This window comes from Candidozyma pseudohaemuli, assembly GCF_003013735.1.
Source record: "Candidozyma pseudohaemuli strain B12108 chromosome Unknown scaffold00018, whole genome shotgun sequence".
Taxonomy (NCBI): Eukaryota; Fungi; Ascomycota; class Pichiomycetes; order Serinales; family Metschnikowiaceae; genus Candidozyma; species Candidozyma pseudohaemuli.
This window is the reverse complement of record NW_020194452.1, coordinates 67,528-92,187: the sequence shown is the minus strand read 5'-3', so window position 1 is coordinate 92,187 and position 24,660 is coordinate 67,528. Positions and strand designations below refer to the sequence as shown.

Below are 24,660 nucleotides of genomic sequence, written 5' to 3'. Positions count from 1 at the left end.
TGCAGGACTAACGCACCTCATCAGGGTGATACCTCGAAGCCTAACGTTTTACTACATCGATTCATCATTTTTGATATAATTTACTTATTTCCTAACAAGTCTTTAAAGTCTTACTTTAATCCTTTCTATTCCAACTCGTGGCCTAAGCCTTGAGCTTTGTTCTGCCAACCAACTGGTCGCAAATCTCTCTGGTCTTGGCCCAGTGTATTCTCTTTGGCATTCTTCTCTTCACTTCCGTCTCGAAATCATACAATTGTCTGATGCCAGTAAACTGGAGGTGCAGCGAAACAATTCCCAAAACGGCTGCGGTTTCCGACAAGCTCTTGTCGTCCATAGGAATCTCAAGCTCGTCTCTGTATTTGCTGATGGCATCAGACTTGGATTCAATGAACTGCACCGCCTTGATAGCAAATCTTGTTGCTCTCGTTCTGTCCACAGGAGAGGGCAAGCCACCCTGCTGGACGTGGCCTGGCACGGCAGTCTTGGTATCAAACACACCGTCAGATTCCAGCTTCATGATCTCGGCCAAAACCTGAGTAGTCAATACCTTCGAGGCATTAGTGCTCTTCAATAATAGCTTACCAGTTCTTGCAAGTCCATTCTCTGCAGTGAAGGATTCTCTCAAGGACTTGATGTCAAGCTCCAACTGTGCTAGGTCAATACCTTCTTCGGGCACGTAAGATGCCTGAGCGCCACAAGCCAATGAAGCGAACGTGGCGATGTAGCCAGAGTTACCTCCTTGAACATCAATGACGAATGCACGATCTCTAGTGGCAGATGCAGACTGTTTGACGACGTCACAGTATTCCATCAAAGAGTTCAAACAAGTGTCCGAGCCAAGTGAGTAATCAGTACCTGGCACATTGTTCGAGATAGTAGCTGGGACGAGCACCATGGGTATACGGAATGCAGGGTACATAGCACGGGCCTTCTCCAACTGCTCCAAGGAAACGAAGGCCTCGAAGCCACCGACAAGAATCAAGCCATCGAACTTGTACTTTTCAAAGTAATATGCAATCAAACCCAAGTCTGTGCTCTCGGGCGTGTTTCTGTTGGTACCAATCTCACAACCACCCATGGACGTCCAGCCCTCGATGGACAACCAGTCTACCGAGCGGACGGACTCGTGTCTAGCCAAACCGGAGAAACCATTGTGGATGGCATAAGGCGTGTGACCTCTGGACATACAGTATGTTGCCATAGCATAAACTGCACTGTTCATACCACCAGCGGGAGCACCAACGTTGATGACGGCAATTCTCTTGCGCTTTTCCTCTGGAAGGCTGGGCTTCTCGTGGTTGGCAGAGTTGATGGCCATAAAGTTGTTCAAGTGTTCCACGAACTCAGAGTCTCTCAAGTCCATTGCCTTGGCAAAATCATGCTTTTCAATCGCTTCAGCAACAGACTTGGTGACCTTGACAGCTTCCACGAGTGACAAGCGAACAATCTTGTTCTCCTTGACACCAATCAATGGAGATGGAGTTTCTGGAGTAGATTCCAAAACGGCTTTAACAGCCTCCACACCCTGAAAAGTAGCCAAGATACGGTCGTAGGCAACGGCATTACCACCTCTTTGAACATGACCCAAAGTAGTGACTCTGGTATCCAAGCCCAATTTGTTGGCCAAGACATCCTTCACTTGGCTGGCGGTGATTGGTTCTAGGTCGCTTGTGATGGCACCTTCGGCCATGATAACAATCGTCTTTCTCTTGCCCTTGTCTCTGTGTTTAGAAACGATCTGGCACATCTGGCTTTGCCAGTCCTTGGATGAGGAGGGCTTCTCTGGAATGAAGATGTAATCAGCAGAGGTTGCAATACCAGCCATCAAGGCCAACCAGCCGCAATGACGGCCCATGACCTCAACCACAAAAGCTCTGGAGTGAGAGTTGGCGGTAGCGTCGATATAGTCGATGGCTCTGCAGATTCTGTCCAATGCAGAGTAGGCACCAATGGTGGCATCAGTAGTGGCCATATCATTGTCAATGGAACCCACGGTACCACAGATGTTCAAGTGCTTGTGTCTCTCGTACTGCTTGTCGTTGATGGAGCCATTGTCCTTCAATTCCTTGATCAAGGAAGGCCACTCAGAACGGAACAAGTCCGCACCTGTCAAAGAGCCGTCACCACCACAGACGATAAGAGCATCAATGCCTGCCTCAATCATGTTCTTACATGCCTTCAAACGGCCTGCTCTTTCCTTGAAAGCCATGCATCTAGCAGTACCGATCTTAGTACCGCCTTCGGTCAAGTAGCCTCTCACATCCTGCCATTGCATCTCCTTGATGTAGTCGGAGCCACCTCTGACCAATCCCTCGTAGCCCTCCATCACAGCGAATGGCTTACAACCTCTGAAGATTGCAGCACGAACCACTGCACGGACACAGGCATTCATACCGGGAGCGTCACCACCTGAGGTCATGACGGCAAAGTTTCTCAGGGTGGGAGCATCACTGACAATTCTCGAAACCTCCGATGCTGCTGTGCTCATGACAGTTGGCTCAAATTCTTCGATAGTTAACTTGTCCACCGGAGGTAACAAGCTCAAGGCGTTGGAAGCGCTGGTGAAGCCGACCAAGTTTCCCAAGGGGTCTGTCGTATAAACTTCGCTAGGGTACAACTCATTGGGATACAACTGGCAAGGAATGTCCAGGTTCAAAAGCGTAGACACCAAATCGTTCAACTTGGTCACGGCGAAGGTCAAGTGAGAGATCTGAGATCTCCAGTCTGCAACGCTAAACAGCTGGGTCCAATGTTCTCTCAACTCCTCAATTTCCTCTTCCGTTCTCTCGTCTGAAACTTCGATTTTCAAAGTGGTCTTCTTGTCGTCGGCAAGCAAAATGGCAGATGAAGCCTGCTCAGACTTGACCTTGAAGCCCACCACGTTGGAGTAGAAATTGATGGTTTGATTCATAGCGGGTTTTCCGGGAGCGTGAAGCACAGCGCCTGTGGCGCCGTTCACGACGGAAACTGGCATTTTCAATGAAGTTGGTTTCAACTCTTGGTTCAACGGTAGCAATGGAGTCCCAAAAGTCCGAGATATATCTGTGCGGCCGTCACCTGACCATCGGCCATCGCCAGCCCGATTCCAGCTGAAACGGGAATTGATTCGGGAAAATTTGTGCTTTTATAAAAAGTTGGTTTTTGTTGTCCATTCTGAAGATTTTAGCTTTGAAGTTTCTTGAAAGTCGGGCTCTTCGTGCTCTTGTTTCTGCTATCATTGGCTGCGAAATCAGAGATCATCACGCAACGTCACTCCAAGGAGACCAGATGAGCCATGTGACTCGGAGTCAATTGGTTAGCTGTTGGGCATAGTTTTGACGGGGTGAGATCGAATTAAATGCAATTGTTATATCGGAGGGAAAAAAATGTGAAGAATTGTCCGGACGTATAAAGGCCCCAAATGGGTCCATGTGCGCCGGTAATTTGGGGGTGGTCCACGGAAAAAATCGATAAAGTGATACTCTATTGAAAAGCTAGTCTTATAGACATCGGAGCTTAATTTAAGCCTCTAGCTTCATATCGTTACGGCCGGGCAATTCCAGAAATTCCGTTGCAATACTGACATCCATCTACTACCTTGGAATCCTTGAAGCCTACATAAGTATCCTATGCATGGTCTACCCACCAGTATCGCTTTTGCGGTAATTTGAGTTCAAACAAGACGAAATAGCTTGCACTTTTCTTTCCATTTTTTCTAGATAATGTGAAACTCTATATCAAATCCACTTGAGGCTCTCTGATTTATAAGTACTACGCCAGATCCACACAAACTTGCAAAAATTCGTGATGTTCCCAAAATTCACATAACACCCGATGAGCTTCAGAAGTGCAAAGCCGTATCACGAGGTACCAGAATTACTACGTACTTTCTTTTTGTGGACCAAAACTCAGCCATCTGGGTCTTATCATCACTACTAGCGCACCAAAGCTCAAGGTCAGAGCGACGAATACCTGAACTTATCCAACACAATTCATAAAAAGCCGCCAAAGAAGCATTCTTGTGATAGAAAACAAAGAAGAAAAGATCCCCTCCACCTAGAACCCATTGGTTATAATCTCTACCATCGTGGTAGTAAACGAGATCTGTGAGATCTCTGAGTGGCTATCCTGCTCAGCATGGCTGCGAACCCAAATTCTTCAAAACCAAGATGTCCAACACCAAACAACTTGATTCCATCAGTCATAGAGCGTCAGAATTAATATTCTCCAGAACATCTTCAGTGATGCACTCGAGCTTTTTCCTCAGCTGAAACCACAAAACGCTAAGGTTGCTACAAAACCCAACACCTACCGACTCCCCAACCACCAACCCCCAACCAATCTTCTCCATTTGGCTAGCATCTCATAAAACCAAATAGCACCATCTAACAGGTCCCCTTTGGTAGCCTCCCTACCACCTACTACATCTGTTCCACGATTTACGCCGACCCCACAGGCATAGAGGCCTCCAGCGTACACACCGTCCCGCGCTCAAATTTTTCTCGACAAGCTTACCAGATCTCCAGCAAAACCACCAACGTAATGTCGGAACAGAAGATCGCCCAGCCTTTGGCCGACATCTCCAAGATGTCCGTGCCCACGCTTCCATCGACTGCTCCTGAGTTGCCCAAGCAAAACGGCTTCTGGTCCTCCAACCCCGTCTTCTCCTACTTGAACGACGTCTACACCAACATCTCCCAGCACAGACAATCCTTGGGTTTGACCAACCCAGGTACCGTGGAGAACCTCACCAAGGAGGTCAACCGTGACGTCTTCTTGAACCAGCACTTCTTCCAGGGTTTGCGTGCCGACTTGAACAAGTCCTTCTCGTTTGACCCAGCTTTCCAGACCTCCCACGCCTTCTCCATTGGCGGCGACTTGCCCCCTTATGCATTCTCGGCTTTGTACGCCCGTGAAAACATGTTTGCCCAGGGGAACATCGACAACCAGTTCTCCGTTTCTGGTAAGGTCAACTACGGCTGGGACGAGCACAATGTCTCCAAGGTGACTTTGCAGATTGCTCACGGCCAGCCCACCATGTGCCAGTTGGAGCAGGACTACAACGCCAACGACTTCTCCATCAACTTCAAGACCTTGAACCCTCTGTACTTGTCCGGTGCTTTTACCGGTGTTGCCATTGGCTCCTTGTTGCAGTCCTTGACCAAGAAGTTTGCTGTGGGTGTCGAGGCCACCTTCTCCAGACAGAACTCCTCTCTTCCTCCAGACAGTGCTATCAGCTACTTTGCCCGTTACAACGCCGGTGACTGGATTGCTACCGCCCAGGTCCAGGGCCAGGGTGCTCTTGTCGGTACCTTCTGGAGAAAGGTTTCCGAGAACGTCCAGGCTGGTTTGGAGACTCAGATCGCCGCCGGTATGAGACCTGTCAGCACACCTTTCGGCGCTCAGCTCGAACCTGTCGTTGAGGGTATCACCACCTTGGGTGCCAAGTACGAGTACCGTACTGCCGTCTTCAGAGGCCAGGTCGACACCACCGGTAAGACCTCGGTCTTCTTGGAGAAGAAGATCATGCCTATGCTCTCTGTCATGTTTGCTGGTGAGATTGACCACTTCAAGCAGTCCTCCAAGGTGGGTGCTGGTTTGCAGGTTGAGACTGCCGGTAACGAGCAGATATTCTTGATGCAAAACGGTATGGTTGACGCTAACGGCAACCCTATCCCTGGCGCTGCCATGTAATGCATCTTGATAGACCGGCACCAGTGCTACAACCCATACTTTCATGACCTCTCATTGTATATATCGTATAATCATATATTGTACATTTCGATGCTTGGATTTTTTTTGATCTCTCACCATCCGAACAACCGTGAAATGCCCCCACGTTTGCTTGGTTCTCCAGTTTCACTACGACGGGCACTCACAAGGCGGTAGACATCAGACGAGCTAAGTGATTCGTTTCTGCTTCTACCCTGCTTTTGCTCAGTCTTTGGAGGCTTGGTCAGGGTATTCAAAGTGTTTGTTTTAGGCCTGGGCCCGTACCCACGACTGGACCCAACACTCGGACGCCTTCCATTTGGCTGCTGCAAATTGGCATGCAAGTTATTCTCAGTGATTGAGCGATAAATATCCCGAAGGGTGCTTTCCTGAGTGCGGTTGGATGCGATACTGTTCTTGGCACTGGCAAGCGAGTAGTTTGAGCGAGAGTGGGATAACTGGGGCTGACGAACATTTGGCTCCATCCAGTTGCTGACAGAATTGTAGAGCTCACTAGGAGACGACCGGCGGGACCTTTGGCTCTGGGTATTCTGTCTTGCTCTGTTGTACTGGGAGAGTGATGTCTTTGGGAAATCATCATCCTCTTCTTCGTCAGCCGCTTCATGTGTGGTGGAGCCCACATTGCTTCTTATATCAGGAACAAGTGGGATCTTTCCACGCTGATAATTGATGGCCGCTGGATACGCACTGGATGCCAAAGACATTGTCCGCGACTGTGATCTAGGAATGTTGTAATTGATGGATTTTGTGGTGGAAATGTTCTCCTCATACTCATCGAGAAGCGAGTCCATGGAAGAGGAGTCAGATTTGGCATCAGCCTTCGCTGGCCTGGAGCGGGACTGATAGGGGTTCGAGTGCTGCTTGTAGGTCAACTCTTTTGGTGTTGGTAGGTTGGCATGTGGATTTGCATGCGGGTTAGCATGTGGGTGAGGCGAACTCACTGGTTTTGGTTGGAATAATTTAGGAGCTGGTTTTTTCGTGTTTGAATTGTGCTCATTGAGATTGAAACTAGCAAGCGCCGAGGTGATCGATTGATTCGATGTTTTGCGATGCAAAGGCCATTGAGGTTCTTGAGCGGGAGGAAGTTGGAACGCTGGATCTGGATCGTAGAGCTGTTGGGGAGACACCGGTGCAGATGGCGGTGATTCCGGGATGTCGTTGAAATATGGCGTGAAGTGGCTGGATTTTGGTGTTCTTTCATGCCCAGCATGAAGATTACCGTTTCCATTCGAAGGCTTTGTCTTTTCAGGCGTATGTGGCTCCTGAAGCTCTTCCTCTATGTATGACGGAAGGGAGGGAGCTTTGGCAGCGGCAAATGAAAGGTTGGTGTACTTGACGACACCCTGTAAAATCAGCTCGAGCTCCTTTATCACGGCGACGTCCTCAGTGTCGATGTTGATTTTCCAGTACCGCTCTGGGTTTGACAAAGGCAAGATGAATTGGTTGAGACTTATGCGAAGAATTTTGAGCTTTGGAAGAAGCGGATAGACAAACGAGCGGCCACACAGCAAATAAGTCACGTCGCCGTTATGCAATTGGAAGATCTCAAGCTCCCCATGTCCCAAGAGTGTTCCAGAAGACGACTGCAGAACCGGATCCAGAATCTGCTCATGATAGACCAAGATTCGAGCAGCCAGATAGCGGAAAAGCGAGGCCTTTCCCTGCAAGTTTTGTTGGGAGAGAATTTCCAGGTACTTCTGGTCGTCGTCCACTGAGTTGACTTCACTGTTGGTTGAAGAAACAGGTTGTTTCCTATTTTTCCGGAATTCCTTGGCTTCACTGATGAAAGAAGGCTCAGCAACACGATCGCTGCTTTTCTTATGACGTAGTAACGTCTGTTTTCGAGGGCTCATAAGCTGTTCCTGATGTTTCGGCGGTTGAGTTATCGGTTCTGTTATTAGCGTGGGTAATTGACTGGTCGAGGGTTCCACAGGCGTCTTTGGCACATTGACTGTGTTTTCTTCAGATGCAGCATTGTCCACAGTAGCAGCCTTGGAAGTATCCTTCTGGGGGCTCTGACCGTCCACAGGGGTTTCCGAGGAGGGTGTTTTCTTCTTCTTTCTGCCCCGCCTTTTTCGCTTATCGTTCGGCGGCCTCCGGTTTTTCGAGTCGTCCGGCTTATCCTGACTTATCATGACGAAATTCAGAATAACAAGGCTTATGGGATGTTGATAATGGAGGACCGGTGTATGGCTATGTGAATGTTTTCTCAAAATGTAGTGGTTACTGCAGACTCTGAGGTACGGGTGGTCCGGGGTACGTCTGGGGCACACGAGGTCCCCCGACGTCAGAGAAGAAAAAAAAAAAGAAGTACAAATTGAACATGAAAGTTATCTGCTGTTTTATGAGAAAATTGATGTCGAGCAGTGTAGGGGCATTGGGCTCTAGAGCAGGTTTGGTTCGTGCGGACTTAATGACGTTGATTAGTTGATATTCAGGTGAGCATGGATAGTCTGCGAAAGTAGACTTTAGCCATTGTCAAACTCGCTATTGTGGCGCTTAGTTGCCCAACCTTCTTTCGAAACCCTCGAATGTAGCGGACTCGCCTTGCTCGATGTCGGCAGTCAACAAAGGCTTGTAGCCCACATTGCGCTCGTTGACGGCTTCCTCTTCTCTAGTCCACACAACAATGTTGTGCAAGGTACTGATGACAGGGCTGAGCTTGTGTTCTATCCACAAGATAACCTTCAGTGGGGGGAACATAAAGTTGATCTTGCCCATGGCAAGCAAGAAGCCGGCGCTGATTCCCGCCAAATGGCCAAAGAAAGACGAGTTTGGGAAAAGGAACGCAAGCAAACACAAGTAGAGGAATGGGACGTAAAGCGTTGGAATTGGGAACTCGTTGCCCTGGGTACGGAATGTGTACACCGAGGGGTGGGTGAAGTGCTCCTTGTAACAGTAGAACGACAAAAGCGAGAAGAAGATTCCCAGCAAACCAGCCACATGCTGCGTAGGGTACAAGACAAGACCCAATAAACAGTATTGCAATGCCGCCACGACTGCCAAGATGTTCATGGTGACACCGGTGTACACAGTTCCATGGCTTCTTTCATAGCGAGCCAAGAGCGGCGCCAAAGACGCGAGATTCAACAACAAGTGCAATACATTGAGATGTGGGAAGATATAAAACAGGATAGCGTTCAAGTTGAGGTTCAATGGCGCATGTGGTTCCAAGATAACAGCGTCGGAGTCGCGAGGGTAGAATCCAAAGAAGCCCACAGCGAAGATGGTGAACCCGACAGTGAAGGCAGGGAGGTTATCCAAGGTGTCTGCGTTAGGCAAGTGGGCTTGTAAAGGAGCCATGGCGTGTAGAGCTTTTTAGGGTTGTTTTGAAAGTGGAGCTCAAGAATGCCGGTGTGAGCAGACCTAAAAAACTCTCGACTGTATCAACACCTAGTGGATATTTCGCGCTCAAGACGAGAGGGATTGGCTTGCTGTGGTGGAATTCATAAGCCTTCAATTGTAGAACGATACCATTTGTGATTGGTTAATTGATTGAAGCTGGATTTTACCTTAGATCAATGCCTCCGATCGCTCGGATTTTCTGACTTAGCCGCTCAGGCCCCTGTAAATAGATCTGCAGCAAGAAGCATGTCGGAAAAATGAAACCTTCACCCAGCTGATTCGGGTAGAAAGCTATAGGATCAGACTTCAAAAAACATGGCAAAGTTATTGTGGCTGAAGGAGGAAGGAGGAAGGGTAACAATGACACAAAATGTGGGTACGATCGTAGAAAGTGGACTTAGGTTGTCCAGGCTCATGAGTTAAGGCCGCAAGGACTTGAGTTGATACTTCTATCATGTATTTCTCCACCCAAGGAGCTGAAATACCATATCTTATTGCCTCATGCCCAGGGTCTGAGAATACACCAAAGTGCAGCATACTCTTAGTATCGACTGCTTCACCATCTTCGATCTGCTCGAGGAGACAAGAAGCTATGAAAGATCACCGGGTAGAAAGGCTGTCATGTATTATCCCTTACCACGCGTCGACTGATTGAGGTTATGACATATCTAGCACTTTGCCTGGCTCTAGTAACTGCTGGCGCTAGTTAGGACTTCTAGATAGACAGAATCCAACAAGCTTGTCTTGACAATAAAAGCAATCTAAACTAGAAACCTCAACTGTCTTTTCCTATGTCCAGCTTCACTCTCTCATGGAAGGCCTGGATGAACTCTTTCTTCCTAAGGTTACTTTCCCTTATAGCGTCGATCTTCTCCAATCTGTCAGACACAGGCTCGCATATTCCATCAATTTCCAGAAGGAGTTGCCTCATTTCATTGAGTTTCATACGAATTGTGCCAGCGTGGTTGTCAAAGTCTTTTGGCTGCAATTCACCTTTTTCTAGCTGCTGAAGAAGCGTGAAAAGATTGGGTAGGAGCTCGATCACCTCGGCTTTTTCCAAAGCCAGACGTTCGGATTCTTGGGTTTCAACGTTTACGTCAACCTTGCTTTCGATATCTTTCGACTCTTCACTCATGGTTTGATGTGTCTAAATGCGGTAAGCACCTTTAAGTGTATTGTTGCACCCGTACACCAAAGTATATACCCCCATGCTTACGACGCCGGGTCTAGCTCAAATCTAAAAAAAATAGATAATAATAACGAAAATATCTCAAATAATAAGAATGCAATATTCCTGCTTTCTAAACTTGCTCCGTGACCTTATTGAATCCTTGCTTTCAGCTGGTACCTACATATAGCCTGTAGTATCAATTGTAGCTCGACTCACTATCTCCATCACACCCTCAACATGGATCTTCTATTTCTGGTTATCACCAAGTGCTTGCCTTGTTTTCCTGATCTTTCGAGCCCTTCGCTTACGGTCAATGGCACAAAGTACAAGATACTCCGGCTCCTCGGTGAAGGTGGCTTCTCTTATGTCTACCTTGTATCGCAGAAGAACAACGCTAACAACTTATACGCCATGAAGAAGATTCGGTGTCCTTACGGTGGAAATGACGCTACTTATGCCAATGCATGGCGAGAAGTACGCAGCTACCACAGATTTGCTGAAAGCAAAACCCCCTACATCATCCACACGATAGACGAAAGCGTGGTCAATGAAAGCGATGGATCAAGAACACTCTACATTCTTCTTCCATACTTTGAGAGGTCCTTACAAGATGTGATCAACTTCAATGTGCTCAATAGCGTTTCAATGGAAGAAGAGGAGGTGCTCAAGATATTCATTGGCGTGCTTCGAGGTGTACAAGCAATGCATAAGTACCAGAAAAGAGGAAGCGCCGGAGGTCCTGAAACGGATGACGACGAAAACGATTTGATGCTTCCAGATGAAGATGATGATAGTTATGGCCAGGCAACAGAGCTCCTGGAACTCTGTCCATATGCGCATAGAGATATCAAGCCGGCCAATGTCATGCTCTCTGCTGAGGGTTTACCCGTCCTTGTGGACTTGGGTCTGTGCTCCAAGGCTAGAGTTACAGTGACGTCTCGGCAACAGGCACTTACGTTGACCGAATTTGCCCAGGAACATTGTACGCTTCCGTACAGGGCACCTGAGCTTTTAGATGTTGCTAGCAACGCCGAAATCACCGAGCTGACAGATATATGGTCATTGGGGTGTCTTTTGTACAGTTGCTGCTTTGGCTTCTCGCCATTTGAAAAACTCGAAATTGAACAAGGCGCCAATTTGAATTTAGCCATCTCGCAGGGTAAATATGAGATTCCGAGCGACCTTCGAGGCTTCTCTCCCGAGCTCATTGACATTATCAAGTCGTGCCTAGTTTTGAAACCTACAGAAAGACCAACTGTTGACGAGCTTCTAGAGTCCTGCCTCACTTTGCTTCATAAAATATGATCTACACGGAAAAGGCCCCCATCTTTCCTACAGTGGACTGCAGACAGACACTCCTCCCTCCCAAACATTTCAGCCCGTGTCTGAATAATATTACCTAAGCTTAGACCTGCAATACAGACATGACGAAGTTCCAAAGAGGCGAGCTCATGGAGGGCTGGAATGACTGTCCAGACATTATGATGCAGGCAAACACTAGCAGCGGCAGTGTCGGAAGCCGCCTGAAAAGACGGACTCCTCGTGCATATGGTTCAGCCAACTCCTCCCAAAGCAGTGTAGCCACGAATAATGTGGCTCCTGCCAAAGAATACACAGAAGAAGAGCTCCGGCAAGTGAAGCTGTCGATCGAGGCATATGTGAGTGAAGGGCAGTTCAAAGAGGATGACAAGGCTTTCGTGAACGAAAGACTACTCGGATCGTTTGATTCACTTGAAGATGGACATAAACAGTTTGTTGCCAGGACTGCCGAGGCAGTGATCTCTCACCAGAAGAAACCCGGTCAGTTGAAAACCGAAGTGCTCACGTTCATGATGGCCAACTCCGGAGTGAGCACATGGGCGGTGGGGCTCAAGAAATTTGTGGAGATGCAATAAGCCCAGAACCACTCCAAAGCTTGTACAAGCTACGCATTGCTAGATTCGTTGATGATGTTTATACTATACACAACACATAGAGCTGGGTAACTAAATGCATGAAGGACATGATGGTGTCCACGTTCTTGTCCCGGCGGTATGGGTTTAAATGAAATGTTGAAGAAAAAAAACGTAGCTCTAATGCCACTACATTCTCTTTCTTCTGCCGATCTGGGCCTGGAAACCAGTCTTGATGCTCGACACGGACCTCGTGGATCCACAAGCCTTACAGCTCAAGAAATGCAATCTGTTGGCCGACTCTCTCTTCAACTCGGTGTTCATAGACTTACATGTCTTGCATGTCACGTACTCGATGATGTATCTTCTCAAGACAGACTCCATCTGCTTAGGCTGGAACTTACCCTTCAACACCAATCTCTTCTCACCGTCAATGGAACCAGAGGTACCCAATTCGGCGAACAAGAACTGGATTAGATGCTCGGGGTTTCTCTGCAAAACGGTGGCAATCTCTTGCACGTTGGCAAACAAGGTCTTCTTGGAACCTTCTCTCTGACACACTGGTGGAGGAATTCTGAACTTTGGTCCGCTTCTGTCGCCGGCCAACTCCGGGTTGTTTTGCTTCAAAATGGTGAAAAAACGGGACAAAAGGAAGTCGTATGGCAATCCCAAGGTGGTCTGAACGGATGACTCCTTCTCTTCAGCGGTGGCGGTGACATCGTCAAGACCGGCTTTCTCCAAGGCCTCGTCGAAATCAGAGGCACCAGCGGCTTTCGTGGACTTCTTCTTCTTCTTTTTCAAGCCCAAGTCATCGAAAGACGCCGTCACGCTGTCTACCGAGGGGGAGGCGCTCTCGCCATTCTCTTCTGTCTTCTTGGACTTCTTCTTTTTCTTCAAGCCAGCGAACATATCGTCCAACTCGGCGTTAGCTGGGGCAGGACTGCCACTCTCGCCCTCCTCGACGGGCTTTTTGGCCTTCTTCTTCTTTTTCAAGCTCGGATCAAACCCTAAGTCACTCATGGTGGTGGATAGTTGAGTAATGAGGTGAATTTTTTCCAGCCTTTTTTCTAGCGTGTTGCGCACGACCGGGTGTAGTCCCCAGAGTCGTTGATACACAGTAAGAGTCAATGTTGCTTGCTGGAGGGTGGTAGAAATATTTATTAAGTAATCAGGATCTTCAAGAAAACTTCAAGGCCTGGCAGTTCTGAAAGTTCAATCTCGTTTTTGTAGGCGTGCTCCATCTGGTGATGTCTCTGTCAAGCCAATCATGGATCTTCAACAAGCAATTCTTTTTTTCAAATGCTGAGGTTTATGACATCACTATTGGCGACCAAGTCAGATGGTATATGGTTAATGGCTTTTTCCAATAATTGGATAGCATACCGTGTAGTGTGTTTCCATTTAGTATGCCATGGAAATGGCTGCGAAAAACCCAGTAGTACTAGTGTCTCTCCTCAAGCTATAAAACGAGATGGAGGATGAAATCAATCCCAATATCTATATTCTTTGTTTCGTCTGCTAGAAGTAATGGAAATGTCGGTCTAAACTTCATAAATTGACATAAGGTTTGAAAACCAGGATTACCAATAGCCAGCCTGCCAATCTAACTAGATTACTTTCACTTCATTAGCTTAGCAAAGGGTCGATCTTTCTTTTTAAAACGATAGCCACTCCATAGTTTTCGAAGAAAGGTAACAATTCAGTAATCCATAGACCTTCGTTACCCCAAATGTATCGCAAGCTACCCACATGTTTCCGAATCCAACTCTATCAACCTCCTCACCTCGACCTCCCCAAATCCCCTACATCAAACCCACAATGAGATCTTTTCTATTATACACTGTCAAGCCGGGCTGGCGCCAGATCACTTACTTGTCTATGCTCAACTCCTCGGTCTTCTTCTCCAAATTCTCCACGCCTCTCTTCTTCTCAGCCTCTTGAGCCTGCTCCTCAAGCTCCTTGGACTCCTTGCCTGGCGTGTATGTCACCTTGGTCTTCTCTCCCTGGTCCTCGACCTGAACATTATCCTCGATGGCATACATCTTCAACAACCAGTTCTCCACTTCCTCCTGGTTGTTGGCCTCGGCCTCGTAGATGGCATCATGGCCGGAACTGTTCTTGATGTAAACGTCTACCTTGTAGGTTTGTGTTAATAGCTGGCACACTTCCAAATGGCCGTTGAAAGCAGCCCAATGCAAAGCGGTATTGCCGCTGTCGTTCTGCCTGCTGGCCAAGTCAGAGGCCTCTTTTTCGGGCAAAAGCGATAAAAGATACTTCACGACTTCCAAGTGTCCATTGGCAGCAGCCATATGGATAGCAGTGCTTTTGGTGATGTCGTCCTCAATAGTAGGAAGAAGCAGACCGGGCACTATGGTGGTGAAAACCTCCTTGAGGTACTCCAAGTCGCCTTCTCTAGCGTCATAGATAAGAGCGTCTTTTTCCTCCTGCGAAAGCGACGTTACAGCCATGTTCTGGTAAGTAGGTAGTTGGTGGAAAATGCGATGCTCTTCACCGCAGCAGTACACCGGTATATGGATCTTGATAAGCAAGACATCTACTTCTGAATCAACGCCAATTGCGGGCTCTAAAATATATAAACCTTCATTTATCGAATTTCTGGTGACGAGCTATGCCGCCAAAGATAGAAGAAGTCGAAGATACTCCTAGGGAGCCTACCAGGAAGGACCCTCAGAGAACCATAAAGAACCCTTTTGCCACACGAAAGTCCACCACAGTCAAGAGATCCAGCGATGAGGTTTACCCTGAACGCAAAGGATTGAATAAGCCTCAGTACTTAGGAGACTCGGACCTAGATCTTCTATTCCAGAAGCTAGAATCCATTCTACAGCCCAAACTTGAGGAACTCTCCATTGATGGGCTCTATCAAACGTTATTTGGCGAAAGAGAATCAAAGGACAAGCGCTGGGATGTTATCGAGCAGCTTCTTAATTACCTTATCGACATCAAAGAGTACTCCCTCAAAGCAAATGCAAAAGACAAGGACAAGAACCTTCTTTCCATATCCTTGCACGATATCAAGACGTTTGCCAAACTCGTCAACGTCATCATCATCCTCGGCATCTACCCCTGCATTGTTCCATTAAGAATAGGTATTCCTCTTGAGAAGAGGCGCCTCAAAGACTTTGGCTCTCCCATATATAAGCCATTGACAATCGACCAAGTACCCCCAGCTAAAGGGGCCAAATCTTATACCGAAAGACACAAGCAACATGAAGTACTTCTTACTTTGATTTACGACAAGTTGACTCAGGTATTTTTTGACAAGTCTGATGTTCAGCAACTATTGATGAAGGGCAGCGGTTACTCTGACTTTCTTACGGTGACTATCACGCTAGCCACGGTGCCCTACTTCAGTCTACAGATTCGAGAGAGAACCAACAGAGAGTTTTCGAAAGTCACTTCAATTGCATCCACATTCGAGCTTTACCAGGATTACTCTCTCTTGGTTCAAACTCCCTCACCCGGCTTTTTTAAGACCTTCGTCATGCTGAAACTTCAGGCGCTTCCGTACTCCGCTCCTAAGGGTGACGGACTTCTCACATTAATGGAATACATTCTCGGATTGCGTGATCAAGAGGACATTGGTATCGAAAAATTAGATCAGGTGGCTAGTGTGGTGCTTCAGAAACCAAAGGACTGTACTAGCAGCGAGTACTTCACTTCCATTGGCAATCAGTGCTACGACCTACTTGTGAATATCAACAGACCAACAATCACCAGCTGCACAGCTCACGTCATAGAAAAAATCTGGTACAAGAACCCCAGGATTGTTGAAGATTTTATCCTCAAACGGATATGGCGCAACTTGAACCCCAATCCTAAGGAAAGCAAGGATTTGGTGCTTGTGTCAGAAGCATCGTTGAACAACAACATCAACGTGCTTCTCACATTGTCATCAAGGCCCCTTCCGGTTCCGCTCCTCATGTCCACCTTCATGCCAGTTCTTGTACCTCTTTGGTCCTACCTTTTGTTCCTAAAAAAGAACGACGCTTCTGGCGAAGTGGCTCAAAATATAATTTTGGGATTCCTAGCATGCATCGGTACCGATCCCGATGCCTTACAACAAGCTCTTGATCTAATAGCTCGCAACGTTGTGAATGCCGGTGGTGAGGGCTGGAAATTTAGATTTGGACCCAACAGGCTTGTTGAAATTGGTCGTGAAGACACAGAAGTTGGTGCAAGTCAGTCAGCAGAAGCCAGAGTATTGGACTTTGTGAAATTGCTTGATGATGGCTGCAAATACTTTGTGGAGTTAACTAAACAGCTTGATGACGAGCCTGTGAGAAAATTGTTCGTCACTTTGCTCAAAAATTGGCTAAAGCTGGACACCCAGTCCCTTTCAGAAGACAATTCCTTCATCAAACTAGCGGATCTTCGTTTGTTGGAAGGGTTGGCCAAGGAGTTCAAAGAGGTTCTTGCTGAATCACCGCTTGAGTTGTTCGAGCTTATCGAGACTGTGCTTCAGAATAGGAGCAGTGCAACAGAAGGAACCGAAACAGCTGACATGGATGTCGATTCTGACGACGAGGAGGACCCCGAAGACTCATCAAACGAATTATTTACAGTGGTTCTTGAACTTCTTTCAGCAGTTCTTTCGGAGACCCAACCTGTTGCTCTTGATGATGCTTGCAGAGCAAAGCTTGTTTCAATCAGAAAAGTCTTGCAAGAACGCTACAATCATCTTTCTCCGGCCCTGTCCTTGGCTGACAGAATTGGTCTTCTATTGCAAGGTGAGGCACCAGCAAAAAACGAAAAAGAGGCACACCAAAAGGTGTTTGCCCGTGCTATTGCAAACCTCAATGATCCTTTGGTTCCTATCAGAGCTCATGGCTTGTATCTTCTACGTCAGTTGGTGGAACAGCAGAGTCCAGTCCTCACTTTGGATTTTGCACTCAATTTGCATCTTGTACAATTAAAGGACCCTGAACCGTTCATTTATTTGAATGCTATCAAGGGTCTTGACAGCTTACTCGATTGGGATGCTTCGTCTGTTCTCCCCCAGTTGATGGGGCTTTATTCTGGCTCGGGCGAGGAGAAGGCTGATCTTGATGAGCGTCTCAAAATCGGAGAAGTAATTCTTCGATTCATTCAAAACCAAGACGAGGCTTTTACAGGATCCTTGGCGAAGGAGGTATCAGATGGCGCTTTGCTGCTTATCAGAAGACCCTCTGGCGATGAAGCTTTAGTTGACGACAGACTCAGAATGTCGGCAATGTCGTTACTTGGAACCTGTTGTAATACAAACCCAATTGGAATCCTTGATAATATTGAGAATGCACTTGACTGTGCCATTGGTATTCTTCAGCTTGAATCCGACAAAGATAAGGCCATTATGAGACGGTCTGCAATTGTCTTGATAAATGACTTGATCGTTGGTACCTCAAAGTCAGACTATGTCCCATTTCCAAGCTCTTACAGGGGAAAGGTTTTGACAGTTTTACGTTATGTTAAAGACAATGATACCGACCTCCTAACGAGAGAACATGCTCAGTCAGTGCTCGATACAATCGACGGTCTAGCTAAAGCACTGCTTGAACAAGAATAAACTACCTTTTGCATCTAACCAATTATTTTGCTTTGAAGTATATATATGTATAGAATTAAGCATCACGTCGTTTAGTCAACCTCCTCCATAGCGGACTCGACAGCTGGCTCCTCAGTAGAGGTGGTGGTAGTGGCACCGACATCAGCGGTCTCAGGCTCCTCATCCTCGATGTTAAGACCCAAGGAGATCAATCTGTTGATTCTGTGAGCGAAGGAAGATGGCTCCTCCAAAGAGAAACCGGAGGTAAGCAAGGCGGTCTCGTACAACAAGGTGGTCAAGTCCTTAACGGTCTTGTCCTCAGCGCCCTCGGCGTCAACCTTCTTCCTCAACTCCTTGATGATAGGAGACTTAGGAGAGATCTCGAAGGTCTTCTTGGAAGACATGTAAGAGGACATGGTGGTGTCTCTCAAGGCCTGGGCCTTCATGATTCTCTCCATGTTAGCGGACCAACCGAACTGGCCAGTTCTGATGGCAGCAGGAGCGTCAACCAACTTGTGGGAAACGACAACCTTCTCGACCTGGTCACCCAAGATCTCCTTCAAGGACTTGGTCAATGGCTCGAACTCCTCAACCTCCTTCTCTCTCTGCTTCTTCTCCTCCTCGGTCTCCTCCAACTCGAAGTCCTTGGTGATGTCAACCAACTTTTTGTCCTCGAACTCCTTCAACTGAGTCATAGCGTACTCGTCGATTGGGTCAACAAGGAACAAGACTTCGAAGTTCTTGGCCTTCAAGGCGTCCAAGAATGGAGACTTCTCAACAGACTTGATGGACTCACCAGTGATGTAGTAGATGTTCTTCTGGTGCTCTGGCATACGGGTGACGTAGTCAGACAAAGAGGTGTACTCCTCGGTGGACTTGGTAGAGTAGTATCTCAACAACTTGGCCAAGGCAGGTCTGTTCTGCTGGTCCTCGTGGATACCCAACTTGATGTTCTTGGAGAAAGCAGAGTAGAACTTCTCGAACTGCTCGGAGTCCTCAGCGATCTCGTTGAAGGTCTCGATCAACTTCTTGACGATGTTCTTTCTGATGACCTTCATGATCTTGTTCTGCTGCAACATCTCTCTGGACAAGTTCAATGGCAAGTCCTCAGAGTCCACAACACCCTTGACGAAGGACAACCACTCTGGGATCAACTCCTCGGCGTCATCGGTGATGAAAACACGACGGACGTACAACTTGATGTTGTTCTTCTTCTTCTTAGACTCGAAAGCATCGAATGGAGCTCTCTTTGGAACGAACAAGATAGCCTTGAACTCCAATTGACCCTCAACAGAGAAGTGCTTGACGGCCAATGGGTCCTCCCAGTCGTTGGAGATGGACTTGTAGAAAGCGTTGTACTCCTCCTTGGAGACATCGTTAGGGTTTCTGGTCCACAAAGGCTTGGTCTTGTTCAACTCTTCGGTCTCGGTGACCTCCTCCTTAACCTTCTTGGTCTTCTCCTTCTTCTCCTCCTCGTCGTCAACTTCCTCCAACTTAGGCTTTTTGTCGTCCTCGTCCTTGGACTCCTCCTCCTTAGCCTCGTCTTCGTCAACAGGGACCTCCTTCTCGACCTCCTTTCTGACAACCAACTGGACTGGGTAAGAGACGAACTCGGAGTGTCTCTTGACAACCTCCTTGATTCTCTTCTCCTCCAAGTACTCCAACTGGTCCTCCTTCAAGAACAATCTGATGATGGTACCACGCTTGATTCTCTCGTTGGTCTCGTCCAAGGTGATGGTGAACTTACCACCGGCGTTGGACTCCCAGACGTACTGCTCGTCGTCGTTGTGCTTGGAGATGACCTGGACGTGGTCGGCAACCAAGAAAAGGGAGTAGAAACCGACACCGAACTGACCGATCATGGAGACATCGGCACCAGCGGAAAGGGCCTCCATGAAAGCCTTAGTACCAGACTTGGCAATAGTACCCAAGTTGTTGATCAAGTCGGTCTTGGTCATACCGATACCCGAGTCTCTGATCTCGAGAACCTTGCCCTCAGGCTTAGGGGTGAGTCTGATGAACAACTCAGGCTCGGTCTCCAACTGGGATGGGTCGGACAAGGCCTGGTATCTGATCTTGTCCAACGCATCGGAAGCGTTGGAGATCAACTCTCTCAAGAAAATCTCCTTGTTAGAGTAGACGGTGTTGATGATGAGAGACATCAACTGAGAAATCTCAGCGGTAAACTCGTGGGTCTCAACCTTCTCAGACATGGCGGCTTGTAATTAGTTGAAGATGTTGAAAGGGCACAGTGAGCGTAATATATAGTTGAGGAACGCGGCGAGAAAAAGTTCCATGGCCTTCCATGGACCTCTCTGGGGATGCAGGGCAGAGAAACACCTACTTCCACAGCCTTCTACGGACAATAAAAATTTCTGAAAATGAATATGTCGATTGGATTTGGGGGCAGTTTTATTAAAATTCCATTTTTTTCGAAAAATTGCCGTTTTTGAATTATATGGTTGTGGGGACGAGAAGGCTTCTTCTTCTAGAATGGCTGCGAAAAACAGGCTGTGGAAGCCACCCGGAGTAGGTGACAAGACGATTTTCGTTTTTTAAGGCGAAATTGAAGGTTTGACAAGTATGAGCACGAATTCGGCGAAATGGATATACAGAATTGTTGAAACTCTTCTGGGGACGCGTCATGGATAATTTTTCACTCAACGTGGCCTTCTACTCTTTAAAAGCGGTAACCGTGACTATGTAGAATTGACAATCTTCTGGTAAAGCATTAATGGTGGAACCGCTTTATTCACATAATTTTGCAGAATTGAATGTGCTTTTTTTGTTACAGTGAAATATTCAACTCCATGATCTGGTCAAGCACAGGGTCCTCTTTACTATGCGAGCTACATCATCAGTACGTTACACTTCGAAATCGTCCCACTTCTGATACCAACCTCTACTGTTACAATTCCGTTACCATTATTTAAAATCCCGTTGGTCACGTCTTTCCTAGATCATGACTTCCTCCGTCTCTATGCCACAATCCGTGCAACGACGCCTCACAACATTTCCACCAGCCGAAATAGGCTCCAGCCAGCTGTGCTCATGTCTTTCTCCAAGCGACATACCATTTCGGAGCTTTCTTGTATACTCCTCGGCTCTCGTCTTTTTCCTCATTTCCTTGAGCTTATCCTGGTACCGTTTTTCACGCCGTTGCAACCGAACAGCCTCTCTTCTCTCCCATTCCTTGTCCAAGCCCTCAGCCAGGCCCCACTTTTTCCAGGCAAATTCCTCGACCTGAAATCTTAAGAAAAGTTGCATTCGCAGGAATCCGTGTGGATTTGGCTTTTCGACTCTAGGAAGAAGCGCAACGTCTTGAAGCTCGGGATCGGTCAACAAGTAATCTTCTTTGCACTCTGTTTTCGTCAACATGGAGTATTTATCCTGCTTCTCTTTTTGACAGCGCCGGCACACTCGGACCTCGCGGAAGTTGGTGAACAAGTTCGGATCAATCTCCAAAGAGCCACATTCGAAACACTTTGGTGCATTCTCCAAGTCTAGCGGAGGAGCCAAGTCCCTCACCAAATGCTCTTTTTTCTGTCTCTCCTTCCATTGCTGGAGCGACTCCGGCTCCTCTTCCACGCCCTTGAGACCATGCTTCTCCTCATCATCTAAGAAACCGCCTCGACTGTCCTTCATCGTCGAGAAATCGAACTCGATATAGTCCTTCTTTTGGATCGACGGCGGCTGGTATTGTGACTCAAGTCTTGCCTTTTTCTTGATCTGCTCCGTTGGAATCAGACTGATCTCGTTATCTCCAGTGGCATCACGATGCTGCTTCTGCCTTTCCTTCTGAATGGCGAGCGCACGTTCTCGGTTTTGCTGGATTCGTTTCTTCTGCTCAGGAGTAAGCTCTGTTCTCGGTAGAGGAGGAATCACCTTTTGTGGTGGTCCTGTTTTGGGAGGTTCTGAAGCTTTCGATGGTTGCGATCCACCTCTTCTCTGCTTGAGGCGCTCCAAAGCCTTCTGCCTATTGGCTTCCTGATTGTTAGTTGAATTTGAAATAAGATATCGGTTTCACGTACTATTCGAGCCCTTTGTTCAGGCAGGATGCCATTTGGCAAAGACATGGTAGTTGCTAATCTGGGGTTGATATCGCGATGGTTGCAAAATGCCTACACAGGTCCGTGATGTCAGGGTCTAGTGGCAAATGAGTCAGCCAGATGAATGTGATAGAAACGATCGGGGAACGGAGTATTGGAAATTTCATGTTTTAATTATTTTGACATAATAAGTGTTTGAGTCTTGAGGGAGAAGGAAGAGATGAGGTAATCACCTAGCTTCCTTGGTCATCGCACCGTACACTGCAGCACAAGATGAAGAGAGTTTTCCATAAGGGATTACCTCGTTCTTATGTCAAGATTTACGGTGCCGTTCGCTCTAGACATAAACGATCTCTGGATTGAACCTTATCATAAGGTTGGCCACAACCCAACTAGCATACATCACACCTAAACCACATTGCTTTTCATTCATATATCCTACGTCTCCTTGTTCAAACGCTTGTCAGCCCACTGAGGCAACACAAAAGAAGCCTCATGCACCTTGGCGTTGTAGTACTTCAAGTTCTCATCGACAAACTTGTCGTCCCACTCGAATCTCAATGGCTTCTTGACATTGGCGTTAGCGTCCTTGGAGCAAACCATGAAGCCAATGGTACCCGAGGGGTAAGTTGGGATCGAGGTGTAAGCGTACTCGGCAACAGGGAAGATCTGCTTGCAGTCTTTCTTCAACTTGGAGATAATGTCCATGTGCAACCAGATGCTCTCAGCCTGAGTGGTGATGACACCCTTCTCAGTCAAAGCACCCTTCAACAATTCGAAGTAAGGCTTCTGGAAGAGAGACTCAGCAGGACCTTCAGGGTCAGAAGAGTCGGTGATGATGACATCGAAGGTGTTCTTGTAGTCCTCCAAGAACTTGAAGCCGTCACCAATGTGCACCTTGGTTCTGGGGTCATCGTACGACTTGGACATCTCTGGCAAGTACTTCTTGGACACCTCAATGACAGCTTCGTCAATGTCACACAACCAAGCCTCCTCAATGCTCTGGTGCTTCAAGATCTCTCTCAAAACACCACCGTCTCCACCACCAATGACCAACGCCTTCTTGGGGTTGGGGTGGGAGTTCATGGCCAAGTGGGTGATCATCTCCTGGTAGGAGTACTCGTCTCTCTCGGTAACCTGGATACAGTTGTCCAAGACAAGCACATTGCCGTAATCGGTGGATTTGAACACGAGAACATCCTGGTACTTGGATTTGGCGGAGTACAAGACCTTCTCGACTCTCAAGGACATGGCCGAGCCGGGCCACATGGTGTCGCTGATTTCAGCAAACCAGCCGTCTTTGATCGAAGGGTGAGACAATTCAGACATTATGATCAGGAATTGGGGGATATGGAGATTGGAAAATTTTGATGCTTGCCAAGGTGCCGCCGGTCACGTGGGCAACCTGCCGTTAAATGTCTCACTTATCGCTTGCTGCCCGAGTGCAGGTGCCACCTGGGTGGTGATTCGTGTGGGGTGGTAACAAAAAACTGAAGGAGATATTGAAAAATGTCTGAAAATAGAAGGGACGTTGAGTTTTCAAAAACAATCGCCTTGTTATATACTCTTCAATTGGTGCCCCCTTTAAAGCAAAAAGTACCTGTATGCGCATGCGCAGCATTACCAAGCCCCAGCCTACTTCGATTAACCGATGAGAGATTTGCTTCTCAACACTAACGTATACTAAGTTTAAGGTTTGGTTTCTGAAGATAATTGCTAAAGGATTAAACTTTTCGGCATTGACTGAGGAAAACTTGTTTTGAGAATGGAAGTGGAAATTTGATGCTTGCATGTTGGGGCCTATTTACGAGTTTACACCGAAGGGTGATTCAGCTTGGATCTAGCCCGACCAACATTGCAGCCATAGAATTTGTATGATGAGGTACTGCTCTCATAGTTTCCTCGGATTCACATACTCTGAACGCTTGGAATCGTCATTGGACAATGACTCATGTTTTTATTCTGAGAGGTTCGAATCATCTTGCCGTGAATAGTAGCTGACATCTTTAGCAGTGCAATGCCTGCTAGGATCATGGTCGTCGGAAAATATAAATCAACCGTCACTTAGCTGGGAAATGCCCCTATTGCTCCATCTCTCCACCCAAATTTCACACCAAAACTGGCCATAAATTAATCCAACATGAGCGCCAATATTCGACAAGGAATTTCAAATCTGAAGCATTCAAGGGGTACAATCGGACAACTCTGAATATCTGTATTTGCGGCATATGTCGTTTTCAATGTCATATCGTGGATTTTTATGACAGCTATTGTTATCTGCGCGATCACTTTTTGCAGCCATTAGTTCACGCCATCTTCCGATAACAAGAGGTATTCTACGGAAATTCGAGAACTGTCATTACTTTCAGACATAATAGAAGAGCGGGAGAGTCAATTTTGAGCAACTGGCTATCGTAAAGCGCACTCGATCTCAACCCCTGATCGAACTATGATAGCTTAACAGATCAATACAGCTAGTTATGTATTAAACAAGATATTTATTGGCTTGTTTAAGTTTGGAAAACGCTAAAATGGGCTCTTATATACGTCCAAATGGCCAGAAACGCGAGGAAATGAGTCTATTTCGGCGAATTTGCGTGCTATGGCTTTGAAACTTCTTGAGGAGATTGTGTAAACCTCAAAGACTCTTTTGAAAAACAATGTAATATTCGCCTCAAAAGTCATTTATACCATATAGCGATATAGTTAGCCAGATGTCGAAAGAGGCAACCTTTGCCCGGCTAGCTCAATGGCTAGAGCGTGAGACTTTTAATCTCAAGGTTGCGGGTTCGACCCCCGCGTCGGGCTTTGTTTTTGATGATTCTAGTCTACAATTATTCTTTTTTCACTTCTGTATATTTACAGATGTCTTAACGCCAATGACGCGACCTACGACGTCTTCTAATGACCGAATAGACTATAACTTAAATGATTAAATACAATAGG

The 24,660-nt window shown here is 47.1% G+C and overlaps 13 protein-coding genes and 1 non-coding gene across 14 annotated transcripts; 5 read left to right on the top strand and 9 right to left on the bottom strand.

Moving 5' to 3' along the window:
• Positions 1 to 142: 142 nt before the first annotated feature.
• Positions 143 to 2,974, bottom strand: PFK2 (6-phosphofructokinase subunit beta; the record flags this gene model as incomplete). The annotated part of the gene is made up of 1 exon (XM_024860126.1): positions 143 to 2,974. The coding sequence occupies one exon, from the start codon at positions 2,972 to 2,974 to the stop codon at positions 143 to 145; it is 2,832 nt and encodes a 943-aa protein (XP_024711683.1).
• Positions 2,975 to 4,521: 1,547 nt separating this feature from the next.
• Positions 4,522 to 5,673, top strand: TOM40 (Tom40p; the record flags this gene model as incomplete). Its single annotated transcript, XM_024860125.1, has 1 exon — positions 4,522 to 5,673. One exon carries the CDS (start codon positions 4,522 to 4,524, stop codon positions 5,671 to 5,673), a length of 1,152 nt encoding a protein of 383 aa, XP_024711682.1.
• A 113-nt stretch (positions 5,674 to 5,786) lies between these two features.
• Positions 5,787 to 7,847, bottom strand: C7M61_004809 (uncharacterized protein; the record flags this gene model as incomplete). Its single annotated transcript, XM_024860124.1, has 1 exon — positions 5,787 to 7,847. One exon carries the CDS (start codon positions 7,845 to 7,847, stop codon positions 5,787 to 5,789), a length of 2,061 nt encoding a protein of 686 aa, XP_024711681.1.
• Positions 7,848 to 8,211: 364 nt separating this feature from the next.
• On the bottom strand, positions 8,212 to 9,015 carry C7M61_004808 (putative rhomboid protease; the record flags this gene model as incomplete). The annotated part of the gene is made up of 1 exon (XM_024860123.1): positions 8,212 to 9,015. One exon carries the CDS (start codon positions 9,013 to 9,015, stop codon positions 8,212 to 8,214), a length of 804 nt encoding a protein of 267 aa, XP_024711680.1.
• Positions 9,016 to 9,832: 817 nt separating this feature from the next.
• Positions 9,833 to 10,192, bottom strand: MED9 (Med9p; the record flags this gene model as incomplete). The annotated part of the gene is made up of 1 exon (XM_024860122.1): positions 9,833 to 10,192. One exon carries the CDS (start codon positions 10,190 to 10,192, stop codon positions 9,833 to 9,835), a length of 360 nt encoding a protein of 119 aa, XP_024711679.1.
• Positions 10,193 to 10,465: 273 nt separating this feature from the next.
• On the top strand, positions 10,466 to 11,533 carry C7M61_004806 (putative serine/threonine protein kinase; the record flags this gene model as incomplete). Its single annotated transcript, XM_024860121.1, has 1 exon — positions 10,466 to 11,533. The coding sequence occupies one exon, from the start codon at positions 10,466 to 10,468 to the stop codon at positions 11,531 to 11,533; it is 1,068 nt and encodes a 355-aa protein (XP_024711678.1).
• A 119-nt stretch (positions 11,534 to 11,652) lies between these two features.
• C7M61_004805 (uncharacterized protein) lies at positions 11,653 to 12,123 on the top strand (the record flags this gene model as incomplete). Its single annotated transcript, XM_024860120.1, has 1 exon — positions 11,653 to 12,123. One exon carries the CDS (start codon positions 11,653 to 11,655, stop codon positions 12,121 to 12,123), a length of 471 nt encoding a protein of 156 aa, XP_024711677.1.
• Positions 12,124 to 12,309: 186 nt separating this feature from the next.
• On the bottom strand, positions 12,310 to 13,140 carry SUI3 (translation initiation factor eIF2 subunit beta; the record flags this gene model as incomplete). Its single annotated transcript, XM_024860119.1, has 1 exon — positions 12,310 to 13,140. One exon carries the CDS (start codon positions 13,138 to 13,140, stop codon positions 12,310 to 12,312), a length of 831 nt encoding a protein of 276 aa, XP_024711676.1.
• An 848-nt stretch (positions 13,141 to 13,988) lies between these two features.
• C7M61_004803 (uncharacterized protein) lies at positions 13,989 to 14,588 on the bottom strand (the record flags this gene model as incomplete). Its single annotated transcript, XM_024860118.1, has 1 exon — positions 13,989 to 14,588. The coding sequence occupies one exon, from the start codon at positions 14,586 to 14,588 to the stop codon at positions 13,989 to 13,991; it is 600 nt and encodes a 199-aa protein (XP_024711675.1).
• A 161-nt stretch (positions 14,589 to 14,749) lies between these two features.
• On the top strand, positions 14,750 to 17,686 carry C7M61_004802 (uncharacterized protein; the record flags this gene model as incomplete). Its single annotated transcript, XM_024860117.1, has 1 exon — positions 14,750 to 17,686. One exon carries the CDS (start codon positions 14,750 to 14,752, stop codon positions 17,684 to 17,686), a length of 2,937 nt encoding a protein of 978 aa, XP_024711674.1.
• A 71-nt stretch (positions 17,687 to 17,757) lies between these two features.
• Positions 17,758 to 19,878, bottom strand: HSP90 (Hsp90 family chaperone; the record flags this gene model as incomplete). Its single annotated transcript, XM_024860116.1, has 1 exon — positions 17,758 to 19,878. The coding sequence occupies one exon, from the start codon at positions 19,876 to 19,878 to the stop codon at positions 17,758 to 17,760; it is 2,121 nt and encodes a 706-aa protein (XP_024711673.1).
• A 742-nt stretch (positions 19,879 to 20,620) lies between these two features.
• On the bottom strand, positions 20,621 to 21,741 carry RAD14 (Rad14p; the record flags this gene model as incomplete). Its single annotated transcript, XM_024860115.1, has 2 exons — positions 20,621 to 21,652; positions 21,697 to 21,741. The coding sequence occupies 2 exons, from the start codon at positions 21,739 to 21,741 to the stop codon at positions 20,621 to 20,623; spliced, it is 1,077 nt and encodes a 358-aa protein (XP_024711672.1).
• Positions 21,742 to 22,152: 411 nt separating this feature from the next.
• Positions 22,153 to 23,043, bottom strand: SPE3 (spermidine synthase; the record flags this gene model as incomplete). The annotated part of the gene is made up of 1 exon (XM_024860114.1): positions 22,153 to 23,043. The coding sequence occupies one exon, from the start codon at positions 23,041 to 23,043 to the stop codon at positions 22,153 to 22,155; it is 891 nt and encodes a 296-aa protein (XP_024711671.1).
• A 1,406-nt stretch (positions 23,044 to 24,449) lies between these two features.
• C7M61_004798 lies at positions 24,450 to 24,522 on the top strand. Its single transcript has one exon. It is a non-coding gene; the product is annotated as a tRNA-Lys (tRNA).
• The last annotated feature ends 138 nt before the right edge of the window (positions 24,523 to 24,660 follow it).